The sequence below is a fragment of the Plectropomus leopardus genome, chromosome 12 (assembly GCF_026936395.1).
Source record: "Plectropomus leopardus strain MGB_pleo_1.0 chromosome 12, ASM2693639v1, whole genome shotgun sequence".
NCBI lineage: Eukaryota > Metazoa > Chordata > Actinopteri > Perciformes > Serranidae > Plectropomus > Plectropomus leopardus.
In genome coordinates, this window is record NC_142187.1 from 23,312,684 (window position 1) to 23,331,281 (window position 18,598).

The 18,598-nt window shown below is 36.5% G+C and overlaps 1 protein-coding gene and 1 long non-coding RNA gene across 2 annotated transcripts in view; one reads left to right on the forward strand and one right to left on the reverse strand.

Moving 5' to 3' along the window:
* Positions 1–2,134, forward strand: part of LOC148188101 (uncharacterized) — a 148,468-nt gene extending 146,334 nt beyond the window's left edge. The window contains exon 5 of the long non-coding RNA XR_015778167.1: positions 204–2,134. This is a non-coding gene — a long non-coding RNA (uncharacterized LOC148188101). The remainder of the gene's footprint in view (positions 1–203) is intronic.
* LOC121951898 (solute carrier family 22 member 23-like) overlaps positions 1–18,598 on the reverse strand; it is an 87,613-nt gene that overhangs the window by 5,064 nt on the left and 63,951 nt on the right. The window contains exons 8-9 of the mRNA XM_042498388.2: positions 2,078–2,110; positions 213–336 (exon numbers count right to left, since the gene is read on the reverse strand). Coding sequence (XP_042354322.2) covers positions 213–336; positions 2,078–2,110 — 157 coding nt within the window. The remainder of the gene's footprint in view (positions 1–212; positions 337–2,077; positions 2,111–18,598) is intronic.

The following is an 18,598-nucleotide window of genomic DNA, read 5'->3' on the forward strand; positions in this document are numbered from 1 at the left end:
ATCCGGTGTAGAAAACACACTAAAAACTTCTGCAGCAATTGTAAATCCAAAGGCTACACAATTTAAAGCAAACATGAACATACTGTAGATTAATCACACATGTTTAAGAATGTCCTATACATTAAAAACACAAACGCTTCAAGAGAAAAGCAAATTTTTTGCCTTTTGTTCTCCTATAATAATACACTTTTCCTTTGTTTCAGTGGGCCTACCTGATCACAGTAGGCGTGATCTCAGCGCAGAAGAAGATGCTCAGGTTGCTGACTGCGTGGGAGGAGAACATGCCGATGATGGAGAAGGCGATGGAAAAGTTCTTATTCAGCCTACCTGAGCTATCTGCAGACAAAGCAGAAGACATACAAGTACAGTGATTTGTACTCAGTCCCTGTGTAGTCTGGAGAAGACGTATGTAAGTAAGGGCAGGGGAGGGGCTTCTTCTCTGCTCTTCAGATGTTCACTATTTTTTCCTAAAAAGCCTAAAAAAGATGGTATTCTAGAATTTCAGCGCTAATAATTAGACAGTGGATTTCTCCGTATTCAGATGGTTAAAAATGAAGGATAAATTGAAGCAAAAATAGGCTGTAATATTTTGAATTTTTATAAGCAGCTGTATATGCAAATCTAAAATTAAATCATTACCAGAGACTTCTATGATGGATCACAAGTGACATAGAAATAGTAATAAAGCACTTAATTAATCAATAACTAATTGTACAAAATAGGCAATAATACATGTGTTTGCAAATACACTTAAAGGTAACATTTAAATACTTTTTTATTTATATATTTGAAATAATTAACTTAAAAACAATCTAAATGAATGTCTTTTTAAAAAAAGTTTTTTAAGTTGTGAAAGTTAAAACACAATTATTATTTTGGTTTCACAATTTGAAAAAAATTCCAACTCTAGGATCGTGTGACTGAGAGGATGTTACCTATTAAAGGGAGAGATCTGATTAATTCCTTCAGGCTTTGCTGATTATTCTTGGTAGCTCAGAAAGTCTGGCCTTCCCTACTTAGGCTGCTGCCCCCGTGACCCGACCCCAGATAAGTGGTAGAAAATGGATGGATGGACATTTTAATGCTCAAATCCCAGTGGTATTTAAATTTCAAGATCAAGTATTATGTAGCATTGACATTTCAAAATTATGTATTTTTAAATTCCAAAAATTTGCAAATATTCTATATTTTGAAATTTGCATTTAAAAAAAAAAATAGAATCTGACACAACAGATGTGTGTAGAGTAATTTGAATTTAAAAATTAGGCATGTAGATGCATATAAAATTGCTGCCATATAATATCATGTGCCGTATCACCTCAGTTAAAAATATGATTCTAAAATATATTGTAGATATTACAGCTGTATGTAGAATCAATGTGTCTATTAATTCTCAAGCACATGAGTCACTGAAACTGGATCATAACGCAGATCTTTACAAGCATTTTACGATGTATCATCACAGCTGATTTCAAACTACATTTAGAAAACTAAAGTGCTAAAAAGCTTTGGTCTAATAAACTTTTACTGTTTCCCAGTGCTAATGTTTATTTTGACAAGTTATTGAGGAATTGGCTTTTTAGCAAAGATGACTTGAATGGAGTGCCTTTTTGAACGAATACCACACGTTGAAGATGGCATAAAGACAATCAGAGGAAACTGCTCTGTGATCAGCTTTTGGTGTCCACAGGGGGATTAGTGTGGAAAGACAAGAGTGATAAAACAAGAGAACAATGTTTGTTTGATTCACAACTTAATAACAAAGACCCTTTTCAACACAAAGGGGATAAATAAGTGAAAAGCTAGTCATAATTACATCTAGGACTTCATTATGTGTCTCTGCAGGGCTTGTATACACGTAATGAATTACTGCAGGATGTCTGTATGCAGCAGAATTTTCTAAAACCTCGTCAAGACAATACAGCAATCTAAGTGATGTTAAAAAAATCAGTTCACACTTTAAAAGTATGTAAAGATAATGAAAACATCGAGGGAAGAGTTCTCAATTACTGATCAGTTTATCTCCCAAACTCAAACACAAGACTCAAAAAGAGTGGAAATAAAGAGATTATCATACCTATATTCAGATGGCCACTGTACTTCCCCAGCACTAGAAGAGAATGAGAGAGAGACACAAAGAAAACAATCATCACATGTGCTCTGACAATCAATTAAATCTGGTGTCGAACATTAAAATAAAAACATGCACAAGTGTTGTGCAGTGTCAACATGCACTGTTACAAGCTTTAAACAGGAACATGAAACACGAGCGTGACCTTGATGTGTTGACTCCGGTTAAACATTACGGCTCGCTCATTTGTAAGTGAATAAACTGACTTGTGCATGGGGCACTTTTTTTGGTAAACATTGACTTAAAACGGCTGTTTGTAATCATGTTCGACTAAGCCATTAGAAACAACTAAAGGAAACCAAGTGTTAATGTTAGCATTCATAGCATGTGTATATGAGACACAGGCTGAAATCAACATTATTAAATGAAAACAGATATTTTGCAAGATTGGCTTATATAAATGAATATAAAAATAAAATTATCAGTTATTGCATCAGACAAAAGTATTCACATATTTTAATCATTTTTGCAATAACTTCTTCAGTTACTTTTTAATTATCTTGGAATCATTCACTAAGCCAGCGTTTCTATGCAAATGACTGAACTGAAAGTCAATAAAAAATACTGATGGATTATTATACAGCCCTCACAGGAGAACTCTGTCATACAGGTTCCTCTCAGTTGATACAGCTTCCTCTTAAACTGTGTGCAAAACTTCCACCAAAGATTAATATTCTATATATTCATTTAAATGTTTAATAAGCAATTCAAGTACTTTCAATACCATCCAACATGGGCTTTAAAATGTGTCAGAAATATGGGTAATACTTTTTTGGATAGTACACCTATGGATAGTTTAGTCTTTATGACATTTCAGCAATTTATTGGATGAAATTTAACAATTCAATTGTTTTGCTTTGTCTGTAGGTGTTTTGATATACCGTATCTGACAATCACTGCATATAGGTTGAGCGAATGATGATGATGGTTGAGCGACAAGTTCACTTAAATTATTTCTGAAAATATAGAAGTATATTTATAAATTGTAACATATAATGGTGATATCTTCTGTTGTTCTATCCAAATAAAGTGTTACCCAAATTTATTCATTCAATTTTTTAAAATGCTAAAACATTTTCTGCCATAAATGAGTATGTACTTAGTGCATTAGTGTGATGCTGAAAAAGTCATGGTACAGCATTTTGAAGCAGTTTATAGTATGGCATGTTGAAAAAGCAGTCCAAAGTCAATATTTTAAGTGTTTTAAAGTCATTGTATAGTATGTTGAAGCACATTAAATTTTGTCAACTATTTTCGAAGTTCCCTTTTGCTCTGTGCTTTTGGAAACAACCCTTCAAAATTCACGTCCTGGGTAAGATTTGATCACACAATCTCTGAGTCACTTAAGCAAGCACCTTAACTCTCTGAGCCGATCCTCCCAACACTTCAACTGTTTTCCAAGTTCTATTCCTCTCCCTCCTTCTCATGCTTCTGTAAAATTCACAATATATGTTGTAATATATATATAATGTTGAAAAAACCGACAAAACCTCATAATTTAGCATGTCACAAAAATGGCCAAAAAACACATAGTATAGTATGGCAAAAAACAACAATTTTGACATGTCCAAAAACTGGTTGCAAAAGACAAATTACAGTTTGTAGAGTCGTGTCATAGCATGAATTGTCGTATAGGATCAAAAACGTCGTAATTTAGCATTTCGAAGAAACGACCGAAAACCGCATTGTATACTATGGTGAAAAGCCTCAAATTTTGACTGCCCACAAAAATGGCTGTAACAACATAGAATAACTTCTACAGACGTGACATAGTATACAAAGTTGGAAAAAAGGCCCAAAAAAGCTAGTATAGTATGTCGAAAAAAGTCAAATTTGGACCGCTCCTAAAAATGGCTGAAAACAACATTGAATAGCTTGTAGAGATGCGACATAGTATATAAAGTGGGAATAAAGGCCCAAAAAGGCCAAAACCTCATAATTTAGAAGGTCAGAAAAATGGCAGAAAAGGCAATAGTATAGTATGTCAAAAAAAGTCAAATTTTGACCGCTCTTAAAATGGCTGAAAACAACACAGAATAGCTTGTAGAGACACATCATAGTATACAAAGTGAGAATGAAAGCCAAAAAAGGCCAAAACCCACATATTGTAGCATGTCCGAAAAATGGCCAAAAAGGCAATAGTATAGTATGTCGAAAAAAAAAAAATCACATTTTGACTGCTCCTAAAAATGTCTGAAAACAACATTGAATAGCATGTAGAGACGCGTAATCGTATACAAAGCGAGAATGAAAGCCAAAAAAAGCCAAAAACCACATGTTGTAGCATGTCAAACAAATGGAAAAAAAGGCAATAGTATAGTATATCGAAGAAAGTCAAATTTTGACCGCTCCGAAAAAAGGCTGAAAACGACCTAGAATAGCTTGCAGAAACGCGGCATAGCATACAAAGTGTGAATAAAGGCCAAAAAAGGCCAAAAACCTTAAAAATTACCACCACCACCAATTACCATTATTATAGCTCGTAGAGTCGCATCATAACATACAATGTCGAAAAACAACATATTATAGCTCGTGGAGACACGTCGTATTATACAATGTCGAAAAAAAGGTCAGAAATGTCATAATTTAGCATGCAGAAAAAACTGCCGAAAACACCGTAGTATAGTATGTCAAAAAAACGTCTAATTTTGAAATGTCAAAGAAATGTTGAAAACAACATATTATGGCTTGTAAAGACATGTCACCGAACACAAAGGGCAAAAGTCATAATTTTGCATGTTGAAAATTTGTCAAAATAGTCATGGTTCCAATTGAAAAAAACAGTCATAGTATAGCATGTTAAAGTAGTTTTTAGCATGGCATTTTGAAAAAAATAGTCCAAAAGGCCAATATTTAAAGTGTTTCAGAGAAAGAGCATAGTATGTTGAAAAAAGCCATACTATAGCATGTCGAAAAATGGTCAAAAAATTGATCGCTCCAAATGTTAATAAAAGCCATACTAAAGCAGGAAACCTCAGCGAACTTCTCAAACCAGAAGGAGAAAAAAAGCAAGATAGTACTAAACTGCTATCTCTGTGAGGACAACAGGACCGTTCAGCCTCTGCCTGGATCCTTGGAACCACACAGCAGTAACCGAACCAGAACCACTGATCTTCAACCAGCAACCCAAAGAACTCTTCTCCCACTCCTGGATTGGCAATTAACATCTGGGCATAAGCATTAGGACGTAAGTACAGGCTGAGCAAAACTGTTTACATTGTATTTCATCATATTTACCATGTGAAATGTCGTTGTTCCTTTTTGGAAAGTGATAGTATGAACCTGGTTGTATAAAACATCATATTGTAGGTTATAGAGAGATGAGCATGTAAAAAAAAAATGGCCAAAAAGGCAATAGTGTAGTACGTCGAAAAAAGTCAAATTTTAACCGCTCCTAACAATGGCTGGAAACCACCTAAAATAGCTTGTAGAGAAGTGCCATAGTGCACAAAGTGGAAATAAAGGTAAAAAAAAGCCAAAAACCTAATAATTTAGCATGTCCAAAACATGGCCAAAAAGGCAATAGTATAGTATGTCGCAAAAAGTCAAATTTTTACTGCTCCTGAAAATAGCTGAAAACGACCTAGAATAGCTTGTACAGACGGGCCATCGCGCACATAGTGGCAATAAAGGCCAAAAAAACCCCAAACCTCAAAATTTAGCATGTCAAAAAATGGCCAAAAGAGGCAATAGTGTAGTATGGCGAAGAAAGTCAAATTTTGACCGCTCCTAAAAATGGCTGAAAACACCCTAGAATACCTTACAGAGACGCAGCATAGCGCAAAAAGTGGAAATATAGGCCAAAAAAACCCCAAACCTCAAAATTTTCCATGTCAAAAAAATGGCCAAAAGAGGCAATAGTATAGTATGGCGAAAAAAGTCAAATTTGGACCGCTCCTAAAAATGGCTGAAAATGACATACAATAACTTGTAGAGACGTGCCATAGCATACAAAGTCAAATAAAAGGTTAAAGAAGGCCACAAACCTTATAATTTAGCATGTCAAAAAAATGGCCAAAAGAGGCAATAGTATTGTATGGCGAAAAAACTCAAATTTGGACCGCTCCTAAAAATGGCTGAAAACGACCTAGAATACCTTGTAGAGATGCGCCATAGCGCACAAAGTGGAAATAAAGACCAAAAAGGGCCAAAACCCTCAAAATTTAGCATGTCAAAAAAATGGCCAAAAGAGGCAATAGTATAGTATGGCGAAAAAAGTCAAATTTGGACCCCTCCTAAAAATAGCTGAAAACCACCTAGAATAGCTTGTAGAGACACGCCATTATGCACAAAGTGGAAATAAAGACCAAAAAGGGCCAAAAGCCTCAAAATTTAGCATGTCAAAAAAATGGACAAAAGAGGCAATAGTATAGTATGACGAAAAAAGTCAAATTTTGACCCCTCCTAAAATGGCTGAAAACCTCCTAGAATAACTTGTAGAGACGCGCCATAGCGCACAAAGTGGAAATAAAGGCCAAAAAGGGCCAAAAACCTCAAAAATTAGCATGTCAAAAAAATGGACAAAAGAGGCAATAGTACAGTATGGTGAAAAAAGTCAAATTTTGACCCCTCCTAAAAATGTCTGAAAAACCACCTAGGATACCCTGTAGAGATGCGCCATAGCGCACAAAGTGGAAATAAAGGCCAAAAAGGACCAAAAACCTCAAAATTTAGCATGTCAAAAAAATGGCCAAAAGAGGCAATAGCGAATAGTATGGCGAAAAAAGTCAAATTTGGACCGCTCCTAAAAATGGCTGAAAATGACATACAATAACCTCTAGAGACGTGCCATAGCATACAAAGTCAAATAAAAGGTTAAAGAAGGCCACAAACCTTATAATTTAGCATGTCAAAAAAATGGCCAAAAGAGGCAATAGTATAGTATGGCGAAAAAAGTCAAATTTGGACCCCTCCTAAAAATAGCTGAAAACCACCTAGAATAGCTTGTAGAGACGCGCCATTATGCACAAAGTGGAAATAAAGACCAAAAAGGGCCAAAAACCTCAAAATTTAGCATGTCAAAAAATGGCCAAAAGAGGCAATAGTATAGTATGGCGAAAAAAGTCAAATTTGGACCCCTCCTAGAAATAGCTGAAAACGACCTAGAATAGCTTGTAGAGACGCGCCATAATGCACAAAGTGGAAATAAAGACCAAAAAGGGCCAAAACTCTCAAAATTTAGCATGTCAAAAAAATGGCCAAAAGAGGCAATAGTATAGTATGGCGAAAAAAGTCAAATTTGGACCGCTCCTAAAAATAGCTGAAAACGACCTAGAATAGCTTGTAGAGACGCGCCACAATGCACAAAGTGGAAATAAAGGCCAAAAAAGGCCCCAAACCTCAAAATTTAGCATGTCAAAAAAATGGACAAAAGAGGCAATAGTATAGTATGGCGAAAAAAGTCAAATTTGGGCCGCCCCTAAAAATGGCTGAAAACACCCTAGAATAGCTTACAGAGATGCGCCATAGTGCAAAAAGTGGAAATGAAGGCCAAAAAAGGCCCCAAACCTCAAAAGTTAGTGTGTCAAAAAAATGGCGAAAAGAGGCAATAGTATAGTATGGCGAAAAAAGTCAAATTTGGACCGCTCCTAAAAATGGCTAAAAATGACATACAATAACTTGTAGAGACGTGCCATAGCATACAAAGTCAAATAAAAGGTTAAAGAAGGCCACAAACCTTATAATTTAGCATGTCAAAAAAATGGACAAAAGAGGCAATAGTATAGTATGGCGAAAAAAGTCAAATTTTGACCCCTCCTAAAAATGGCTGAAAACCACCTAGAATAGCTTGTAGAGACGCGCCATAATGCACAAAGTGGAAATAAAGACCAAAAAGGGCCAAAAAACGCAAAATTTAGCATGTGAAAAAAATCGCCAAAAGAGGCAATAGTATAGTATGGCGAAAAAAGTCAAATTTGGACCGCTCCTAAAAATGACTGAAAACAACCTAGAATAGCTTGTAAAGACATGCCATAGCATACAAAGTCAAATAAAAGGTTAATGAAGGCCACAAACCTCATAATTTAGCATGTCAAAAAAATGGCCAAAAGAGGCAATAGTATAGTATGGCGAAAAAAGTCAAATTTGGACCCCTCCTAAAAATGGCTGAAAACCACCTAGAATAGCTTGTAGAGATGCGCCATAATGCACAAAGTGGAAATAAAGGCAAAAAAAGGTCAAAAACCTCAAAATTTTGCATATCAAAAGAATGGCCAAAAGAGGCAGTAGTATAGTATGGCAAAAAAAGTCAAATTTGGACCGCTCCTAAAAATGGCTAAAAATGACATACAATAACTTGTAGAGACGTGCCATAGCATACAAAGTCAAAGAAAAGGTTAAAGAAGGCCACAAACCTTATAATTTAGCATGTCAAAAAAATGGACAAAAGAGGCAATAGTATAGTATGGCGAAAAAAGTCAAATTTGGACCCCTCCTAAAAATGGCTGAAAACCACCTAGAATAGCTTGTAGAGACGCGCCATAACGTACAAAGTGGAAATAAAGACCAAAAAGGGCCAAAAAACGCAAAATTTAGCATGTGAAAAAAATCGCCAAAAGAGGCAATAGTATAGTATGGCGAAAAAAGTCAAATTTGGACCGCTCCTAAAAATGGCTGAAAACAACCTAGAATACCTTGTAGAGATGCGCCATAACGTACAAAGCGGAAATAAAGGCCAAAAAGGGCCAAAACCCTCAAAATTTAGCATGTCAAAAAAATGGACAAAAGAGGCAATAGTATAGTATGGCGAAAAAAGTCAAATTTGGACCCCTTCTAAAAATGGCTGAAAACAACCTAGAATAGCTTGTAAAGACATGCCATAGCATACAAAGTCAAATAAAAGGTTAATGAAGGCCACAAACCTCATAATTTAGCATGTCCAAAAAATGGACAAAAGAGGCAATAGTATAGTATAGCGAAAAAAGTCAAATTTGGACCGCTCCTAAAAATGGCTGAAAACCATCTAGAATAGCTTGTAGAGACGCGCCATAGTGCACAAAGTGGAAATAAAGGCCAAAAAGGGCCAAAAAGCATAAAATTTTGCATGTCAAAAAATGGACAAAAGAGGCAATAGTATAGTATGTGAAAAAAGTCAAATTTGGACCGCTCCTAAAAATGGCTGAAAACCATCTAGAATAGCTTGTAGAGACGCAGCCATAGTGCACAAAGTGGAAATAAAGGCCAAAAGGGCCAAAAACGCATAAAATTTTGCATGTCAAAAATGGACAAAAGAGGCAATAGTATAGTATGGCGAAAAAGTCAAATTTGGACCCGCTCCTAAAATGGCTGAAAACCATCTAGAATAGCTTGTAGAGACGCGCCATAGTGCAAAAAGTGGAAATAAAGGCCAAAAAGGGCCAAAAAACGCAAAATTTTGCATGTCAAAAAAATGGCCAAAAGAGGCAATAGTATAGTATGGCGAAAAAAGTCAAATTTGGACCCCTCCTAAAAATGGCTGAAAACCATCTAGAATAGCTTGTAGAGACGCGCCATAGTGCACAAAGTGGAAATAAAGGCCAAAAAGGACCAAAAAACGCAAAATTTTGCATGTCAAAAAAATGGACAAAAGAGGCAATAGTATAGTATGGCGAAAAAAGTCAAATTTGGACCCCTCCTAAAAATGGCTGAAAACCATCTAGAATAGCTTGTAGAGACGCGCCATAGTGCACAAAGTGGAAATAAAGGCCAAAAAGGACCAAAAAACGCAAAATTTTGCATGTCAAAAAAATGGACAAAAGAGGCAATAGTATAGTATGGCGAAAAAAGTCAAATTTGGACCGCTCCTAAAAATGGCTGAAAACCATCTAGAATAGCTTGTAGAGACGCGCCATAGTGCACAAAGTGGAAATAAAGGCCAAAAAGGGCCAAAAAACGCAAAATTTTGCATGTCAAAAAAATGGACAAAAGAGGCAATAGTATAGTATGGCGAAAAAAGTCAAATTTGGACCGCTCCTAAAAATGGCTGAAAACCACCTAGAATAGCTTGTAGAAATGCGCCATAGCGCACAAAGTGGAAATAAAGGCCAAAAAGGGCCAAAAAACGCAAAATTTTGCATGTCAAAAAAATGGACAAAAGAGGCAATAGTATAGTATGGCGAAAAAAGTCAAATTTGGACCGCTCCTAAAAATGGCTGAAAACCACATAGAATAGCTTGTAGAGACACGCCATAGCACACAAAGTGGAAATAAAGGCCAAAAAGGGCCAAAAAACGCAAAATTTTGCATGTCAAAAAAATGGACAAAAGAGGCAATAGTATAGTATGGCGAAAAAAGTCAAATTTGGACCGCTCCTAAAAATGGCTGAAAACCACCTAGAATACCTTGTAGAGACGCGCCATTATGCACAAAGTGGAAATAAAGACCAAAAAGGGCCAAAACCCTCAAAATTTAGCATGTCAAAAAAATAGCCAAAAGAGGCAATAGTATAGTATGGCGAAAAAAGTCAAATTTGGACCGCTCCTAAAAACTGCTGAAAACGACCTAGAATACCTTGTAGAGATGCGCCATAACGTGCAAAGTGGAAATAAAGGCCAAAAAGGGCCAAAAAAAAGCAAAATTTTGCATGTCAAAAAAATGGCCAAGAGTCAAATTTGGACCCCTCCTAAAAATAGCTGAAAACGACCTAGAATAGCTTGTAGAGATGCGCCATAACGGACAAAGTGGAAATAAAGGCAAAAAAAGATCAAAAACCTCAAAATTTTGCACATCAAAAATATGGCCAAAAGAGGCAATAGTATAGTATGGCGAAAAAAGTCCAATTTGGACCGCTCCTAAAAATAGCTGAAAATGACATACAATAACTTGTAGAGACGTGCCATAGTGCAAAAAGTGGAAATAAAGGCCAAAAAAGGCCAAAAATCTCAAAAGTTAGTGTGTCAAAAAAATGGCTAAAAGAGGCAATAGTATAGTATGGCGAAAAAAGTCAAATTTGGACCCCTCCAAAAAATGGCTGAAAACAACCTAGAATAGCTTGTAAAGACATGCCATAGCATACAAAGTCAAATAAAAGGTTAATGAAGGCCACAAACCTTATAATTTAGCATGTCAAAAAAATGGACAAAAGAGGCAATAGTATAGTATGGCGAAAAAAGTCAAATTTGGACCGCTCCTAAAAACTGCTGAAAATGACCTAGAATACCTTGTAGAGATGCGCCATAACGTGCAAAGTGGAAATAAAGGCCAAAAAGGGCCAAAAAAAAGCAAAATTTTGCATGTCAAAAAAATGGCCAAAAGAGGCAATAGTATAGTATGGCGAAAAAAGTCAAATTTGGACCCCTCCTAAAATGGCTGAAAACAACCTAGAATAGCTTACAGAGACGCGCGATAGCGCAAAAAGTGGAAATAAAGGCCAAAAAAGGCCCCAAACCTCAAAATTTAGCATGTCAAAAAAATGGACAAAAGAGGCAATAGTATAGTATGGCGAAAAAAGTCAAATTTGGACCCCTCCTAAAAATGGCTGAAAACACCCTAGAATAGCTTACAGAGACGCACCATAGTGCAAAAAGTGGAAATAAAGGCCAAAAAAGGCCCCAAACCTCAAAAGTTAGTGTGTCAAAAAAATGGCGAAAAGAGGCAATAGTATAGTATGGCGAAAATAGTCAAATTTGGACCCCTTCTAAAAATGGCTGAAAACAACCTAGAATAGCTTGTAAAGACATGCCATAGCATACAAAGTCAAATAAAAGTTTAATGAAGGCCACAAACCTCAAAATTTAGCATGTCAAAAAAATGGACCAAAGAGGCAATAGTATAGTATGGCGAAAAAAGTCAAATTTGGACCGCTCCTAAAAATGGCTGAAAACCATCTAGAATAGCTTGTAGAGACGCGCCATAGTGCACAAAGTGGAAATAAAGGCCAAAAAGGGCCAAAAAACGCAAAATTTTGCATGTCAAAAAAATGGACAAAAGAGGCAATAGTATAGTATGGCGAAAAAAGTCAAATTTGGACCGCTCCTAAAAATGGCTGAAAACCATCTAGAATAGCTTGTAGAGACGCGCCATAGTGCACAAAGTGGAAATAAAGGCCAAAAAGGGCCAAAAAACGCAAAATTTTGCATGTCAAAAAAATGGACAAAAGAGGCAATAGTATAGTATGGCGAAAAAAGTCAAATTTGGACCGCTCCTAAAAATGGCTGAAAACCATCTAGAATAGCTTGTAGAGACGCGCCATAGTGCACAAAGTGGAAATAAAGGCCAAAAAGGGCCAAAAAACGCAAAATTTTGCATGTCAAAAAAATGGACAAAAGAGGCAATAGTATAGTATGGCGAAAAAAGTCAAATTTGGACCGCTCCTAAAAATGGCTGAAAACCATCTAGAATAGCTTGTAGAGACGCGCCATAGTGCACAAAGTGGAAATAAAGGCCAAAAAGGGCCAAAAAACGCAAAATTTTGCATGTCAAAAAAATGGACAAAAGAGGCAATAGTATAGTATGGCGAAAAAAGTCAAATTTGGACCGCTCCTAAAATGGCTGAAAACCATCTAGAATAGCTTGTAGAGACGCGACATAGTGCACAAAGTGGAAATAAAGGCCAAAAAGGGCCAAAAAACGCAAAATTTTGCATGTCAAAAAAATGGCCAAAAGAGGCAATAGTATAGTATGGCGAAAAAAGTCAAATTTGGACCCCTCCTAAAAATGGCTGAAAACCATCTAGAATAGCTTGTAGAGACGCGCCATAGTGCACAAAGTGGAAATAAAGGCCAAAAAGGACCAAAAAACGCAAAATTTTGCATGTCAAAAAAATGGACAAAAGAGGCAATAGTATAGTATGGCGAAAAAAGTCAAATTTGGACCGCTCCTAAAAATGGCTGAAAACCATCTAGAATAGCGTGTAGAGACGCAGCCATAGTGCACAAAGTGGAAATAAAGGCCAAATAGGACCAAAAAACGCAAAATTTTGCATGTCAAAAAAATGGACAAAAGAGGCAATAGTATAGTATGGCGAAAAAAGTCAAATTTGGACCGCTCCTAAAAATGGCTGAAAACCATCTAGAATAGCTTGTAGAGACGCGCCATAGTGCACAAAGTGGAAATAAAGGCCAAAAAGGGCCAAAAAACGCAAAATTTTGCATGTCAAAAAAATGGACAAAAGAGGCAATAGTATAGTATGGCGAAAAAAGTCAAATTTGGACCCCTCCTAAAAATGGCTGAAAACCATCTAGAATAGCTTGTAGAGACGCGCCATAGTGCACAAAGTGGAAATAAAGGCCAAAAAGGACCAAAAAACGCAAAATTTTGCATGTCAAAAAAATGGACAAAAGAGGCAATAGTATAGTATGGCGAAAAAAGTCAAATTTGGACCGCTCCTAAAAATGGCTGAAAACCATCTAGAATAGCTTGTAGAGACGCGCCATAGTGCACAAAGTGGAAATAAAGGCCAAAAAGGGCCAAAAAACGCAAAATTTTGCATGTCAAAAAAATGGACAAAAGAGGCAATAGTATAGTATGGCGAAAAAAGTCAAATTTGGACCCCTCCTAAAAATGGCTGAAAACCATCTAGAATAGCTTGTAGAGACGCGCCATAGTGCACAAAGTGGAAATAAAGGCCAAAAAGGGCCAAAAACCTCAAAATTTTGCATGTCAAAAAATGGACATAAGAGGCAATAGTATAGTATGACGAAAAAAGTCAAATTTGGACCGCTCCTAAAAATGGCTGAAAATGACCAAGAATAAGTTGTAGAGATGCGCCATAATGCACAAAGTGGAAATAAAGGCAAAAAAACGTCTACAATAACTTGTAGAGACGTGCCATAGCATACAAAGTCAAATAAAAGGTTAATAAAGTCCGCAAACCTCATAATTTAGCATGTCAAAAAAATGGACAAAAGAGGCAATAGTATCTCTTAGTATGTATTTTTTTGGATCATGGATCCTCCACAGTTAGTTCGAGTCTCTATGTCTACCTCAAGTAAAGAGTTACCTATATGCTTTGAAGTCTCCATGCCTGTAAGTTATGCTTGACCATGGATACTGGAGCTGGACCAGCGCCAGTAAATTTAGCAACACAAATGCATACCTCATTCCTCAAAAGAAGTCTAGTATCTGAAATGTTAGTAATTGATACCTACCATCTACGTCATAGCATTGTATAATTAGTACTGCCTTTGTATGTGATCGGTTTAAGCCAGCTTTCTGTGCTCTGTGTCAGTTAATCTGCATTTAGTCTTGTCTCTATCTGGGCTGACCCGAGCGCTTGTCTTTGTTGTACTTGTCCTCATTTGGAGTCTGCGTTTTAGTTTGTCATTGTACTAATTTTCATTTGTGTTGTACTTGTTTATTGTACTCCTGTCTGTTGTTATTGTAATTTGAATTGTATACTCATACTTGTACTCATATTAAATGTGTACTGATTGAAACTTCAACAGGTGTCTCCATCTTTCAGAAGTCATGACAGAAAACTGGCCAAAAAGGCAATAGTACAGTAAGTCGAAAAAAGTCAAATTTTGACCGCTCCTAAAAATGTCTGAAAACCACCTAGAATACCTTGTAGAGATGTGCCATTGCATAGAAAATGGGAATAAATGTCATAAAAAGCCAAAAAAACTCATAATTAAGCATGTACAAAAAATGGCCAAAAGAGGCAATAGTATAGTATGACGAAAAAAGTCAAATTTGGACCGTTCCTAAAAATAGCTGAAAACCACCTAGAATAGCTTGTAGAGACGCGCCATAATGCACAAAGTGGAAATAAAGACCAAAAAGGGCCAAAAACCTCAAAATTTAGCATGTGAAAAAAATCGCCAAAAGAGGCAATAGTATAGTATGGCGAAAAAAGTCAAATTTGGACCCCTCCTAAAAATAGCTGAAAACCACCTAGAATAGCTTGTAGAGACGCGCCATTATGCACAAAGTGGAAATAAAGGCCAAAAAAGGCCAAAAACCTCAAAATTTAGCATGTGAAAAAAATCGCCAAAAGAGGCAATAGTATAGTATGACGAAAAAAGTCAAATTTGGACCGCTCCTAAAAATAGCTGAAAACGACCTAGAATAGCTTGTAGAGACGCGCCATTATGCACAAAGTGGAAATAGAGACCAAAAAGGGCCAAAAACCTCAAAATTTAGCATGTCAAAAAAATGGCCAAAAGAGGCAATAGTATAGTATGGCGAAAAAAGTCAAATTTGGACCCCTCCTAAAAATAGCTGAAAACCACCTAGAATAGCTTGTAGAGACGCGCCATTATGCACAAAGTGGAAATAAAGACCAAAAAGGGCCAAAAACCTCAAAATTTAGCATGTCAAAAAAATAGCCAAAAGAGGCAATAGTATAGTATGGCGAAAAAAGTCAAATTTGGACCCCTCCTAAAAATAGCTGAAAACAACCTAGAATAGCTTGTAGAGACGCGCCATAATGCACAAAGTGGAAATAAAGACCAAAAAGGGCCAAAAACCTCAAAATTTAGCATGTCGAAAAAATGGACAAAAGAGGCAATAGTATAGTATGACGAAAAAAGTCAAATTTGGACCGCTCCTAAAAATAGCTGAAAACCACCTAGAATAGCTTGTAGAGACGCGCCATTATGCACAAAGTGGAAATAAAGACCAAAAAGGGCCAAAAACCTCAAAATTTAGCATGTCAAAAAAATAGCCAAAAGAGGCAATAGTATAGTATGGCGAAAAAAGTCAAATTTGGACCCCTCCTAAAAATAGCTGAAAACCACCTAGAATAGCTTGTAGAGACGCGCCATTATGCACAAAGTGGAAATAAAGGCCAAAAAAGGCCAAAAACCTCAAAATTTAGCATGTGAAAAAAATCGCCAAAAGAGGCAATAGTATAGTATGACGAAAAAAGTCAAATTTGGACCGCTCCTAAAAATAGCTGAAAACGACCTAGAATAGCTTGTAGAGACGCGCCATTATGCACAAAGTGGAAATAAAGACCAAAAAGGGCCAAAACTCTCAAAATTTAGCATGTCAAAAAAATGGACAAAAGAGGCAATAGTATAGTATGGCGAAAAAAGTCAAATTTGGACCGCTCCTAAAAATAGCTGAAAACGACCTAGAATAGCTTGTAGAGACGCGCCATTATGCACAAAGTGGAAATAAAGACCAAAAAGAGCCAAAAACCTCAAAATTTAGCATGTCAAAAAAATAGCCAAAAGAGGCAATAGTATAGTATGGCGAAAAAAGTCAAATTTGGACCCTCCTAAAATAGCTGAAAACCACCTAGAATAGCTTGTAGAGACGCGCCATAATGCACAAAGTGGAAATAAAGACCAAAAAGGGCCAAAACTCTCAAAATTTAGCATGTCAAAAAAATGGACAAAAGAGGCAATAGTATAGTATGGCGAAAAAGTCAAATTTGGACCGCTCCTAAAAATAGCTGAAAACGACCTAGAATAGCTTGTAGAGACGCGCCAAAATGCACAAAGTGGAAATAAAGACCAAAAAGGGCCATAAACCTCAAAATTTAGCATGTCGAAAAAAATCGCCAAAAGAGGCAATAGTATAGTATGGCGAAAAAAGTCAAATTTGGACCCCTCCTAAAAATAGCTGAAAACCACCTAGAATAGCTTGTAGAGACGCCATAATACACAAAGTGGAAATAAAGGCCAAAAAGGGCCAAAAAACGCAAAATTTAGCATGTCAAAAAAATGGACAAAAGAGGCAATAGTATAGTATGGCGAAAAAAGTCAAATTTGGACCCCTCCTAAAAATAGCTGAAAACCACCTAGAATAGCTTGTAGAGACGCGCCATTATGCACAAAGTGGAAATAAAGGCCAAAAAAGGCCAAAAACCTCAAAATTTAGCATGTGAAAAAAATCGCCAAAAGAGGCAATAGTATAGTATGACGAAAAAAGTCAAATTTGGACCGCTCCTAAAAATAGCTGAAAACGACCTAGAATAGCTTGTAGAGACGCGCCATTATGCACAAAGTGGAAATAAAGACCAAAAAGGGCCAAAAACCTCAAAATTTAGCATGTCAAAAAATGGACAAAAGAGGCAATAGTATAGTATGGCGAAAAAAGTCAAATTTGGACCCTCCTAAAATAGCTGAAAACCACCTAGAATAGCTTGTAGAGACGCGCCATTATGCACAAAGTGGAAATAAAGACCAAAAAGGGCCAAAAACCTCAAAATTTAGCATGTCAAAAAAATAGCCAAAAGAGGCAATAGTATAGTATGGCGAAAAAAGTCAAATTTGGACCCCTCCTAAAAATAGCTGAAAACCACCTAGAATAGCTTGTAGAGACGCGCCATAATGCACAAAGTGGAAATAAAGACCAAAAAGGGCCATAAACCTCAAAATTTAGCATGTCAAAAAAATGGACAAAAGAGGCAATAGTATAGTATGGCGAAAAAAGTCAAATTTGGACCCCTCCTAAAAATAGCTGAAAACCACCTAGAATAGCTTGTAGAGACGCGCCATTATGCACAAAGTGGAAATAAAGACCAAAAAGGGCCAAAAACCTCAAAATTTAGCATGTCAAAAAAATGGACAAAAGAGGCAATAGTATAGTATGGCGAAAAAAGTCAAATTTGGACCCCTCCTAAAAATAGCTGAAAACCACCTAGAATAGCTTGTAGAGACGCGCCATTATGCACAAAGTGGAAATAAAGACTAAAAAGGGCCAAAAACCTCAAAATTTTGCATGTGAAAAAAATGGCCAAAAGAGGCAATAGTATAGTATGGCGAAAAAAGTCAAATTTGGACCCCTCCTAAAAATAGCTGAAAACCACCTAGAATAGCTTGTAGAGACGCGCCATTATGCACAAAGTGGAAATAAAAGGCCAAAAAAGGCCAAAAACCTCAAAATTTAGCATGTCAAAAAAATGGACAAAAGAGGCAATAGTATAGTATGACGAAAAAAGTCAAATTTGGACCCCTCCTAAAAATAGCTGAAAACCACCTAGAATAGCTTGTAGAGACGCGCCATAATGCACAAAGTGGAAATAAAGACCAAAAAGGGCCAAAAACCTCAAAATTTAGCATGTCGAAAAAATGGACAAAAGAGGCAATAGTATAGTATGGCAAAAAGTCAAATTTGGACCCCTCCTGAAAATAGATGAAAACCAACTAGAATAGCTTGTAGAGACGCGCCATTATGCACAAAGAGGAAATAAAAGCCAAAAAGGCCAAAACCTCAAAATTTAGCATGTCGAAAAAATGGACAAAAGAGGCAATAGTATAGTATGGCGAAAAAAGTCAAATTTGGACCCCTCCTAAAAATAGCTGAAAACCACCTAGAATAGCTTGTAGAGACGCCATTATGCACAAAGTGGAAATAAAGACCAAAAGGGCCAAAAACCTCAAAATTTAGCATGTCAAAAAATGGACAAAAGAGGCAATAGTATAGTATGGCTAAAAAGTCAAATTTGGACCCCTCCTAGAAATAGCTGAAAACCACCTAGAATAGCTTGTAGAGACGCGCCATAACGCACAAAGTGGAAATAAAGGCAAAAAAAAGGCCAAAAACCTCAAAATTTAGCATGTCAAAAAAATAGCCAAAAGAGGCAATAGTATAGTATGG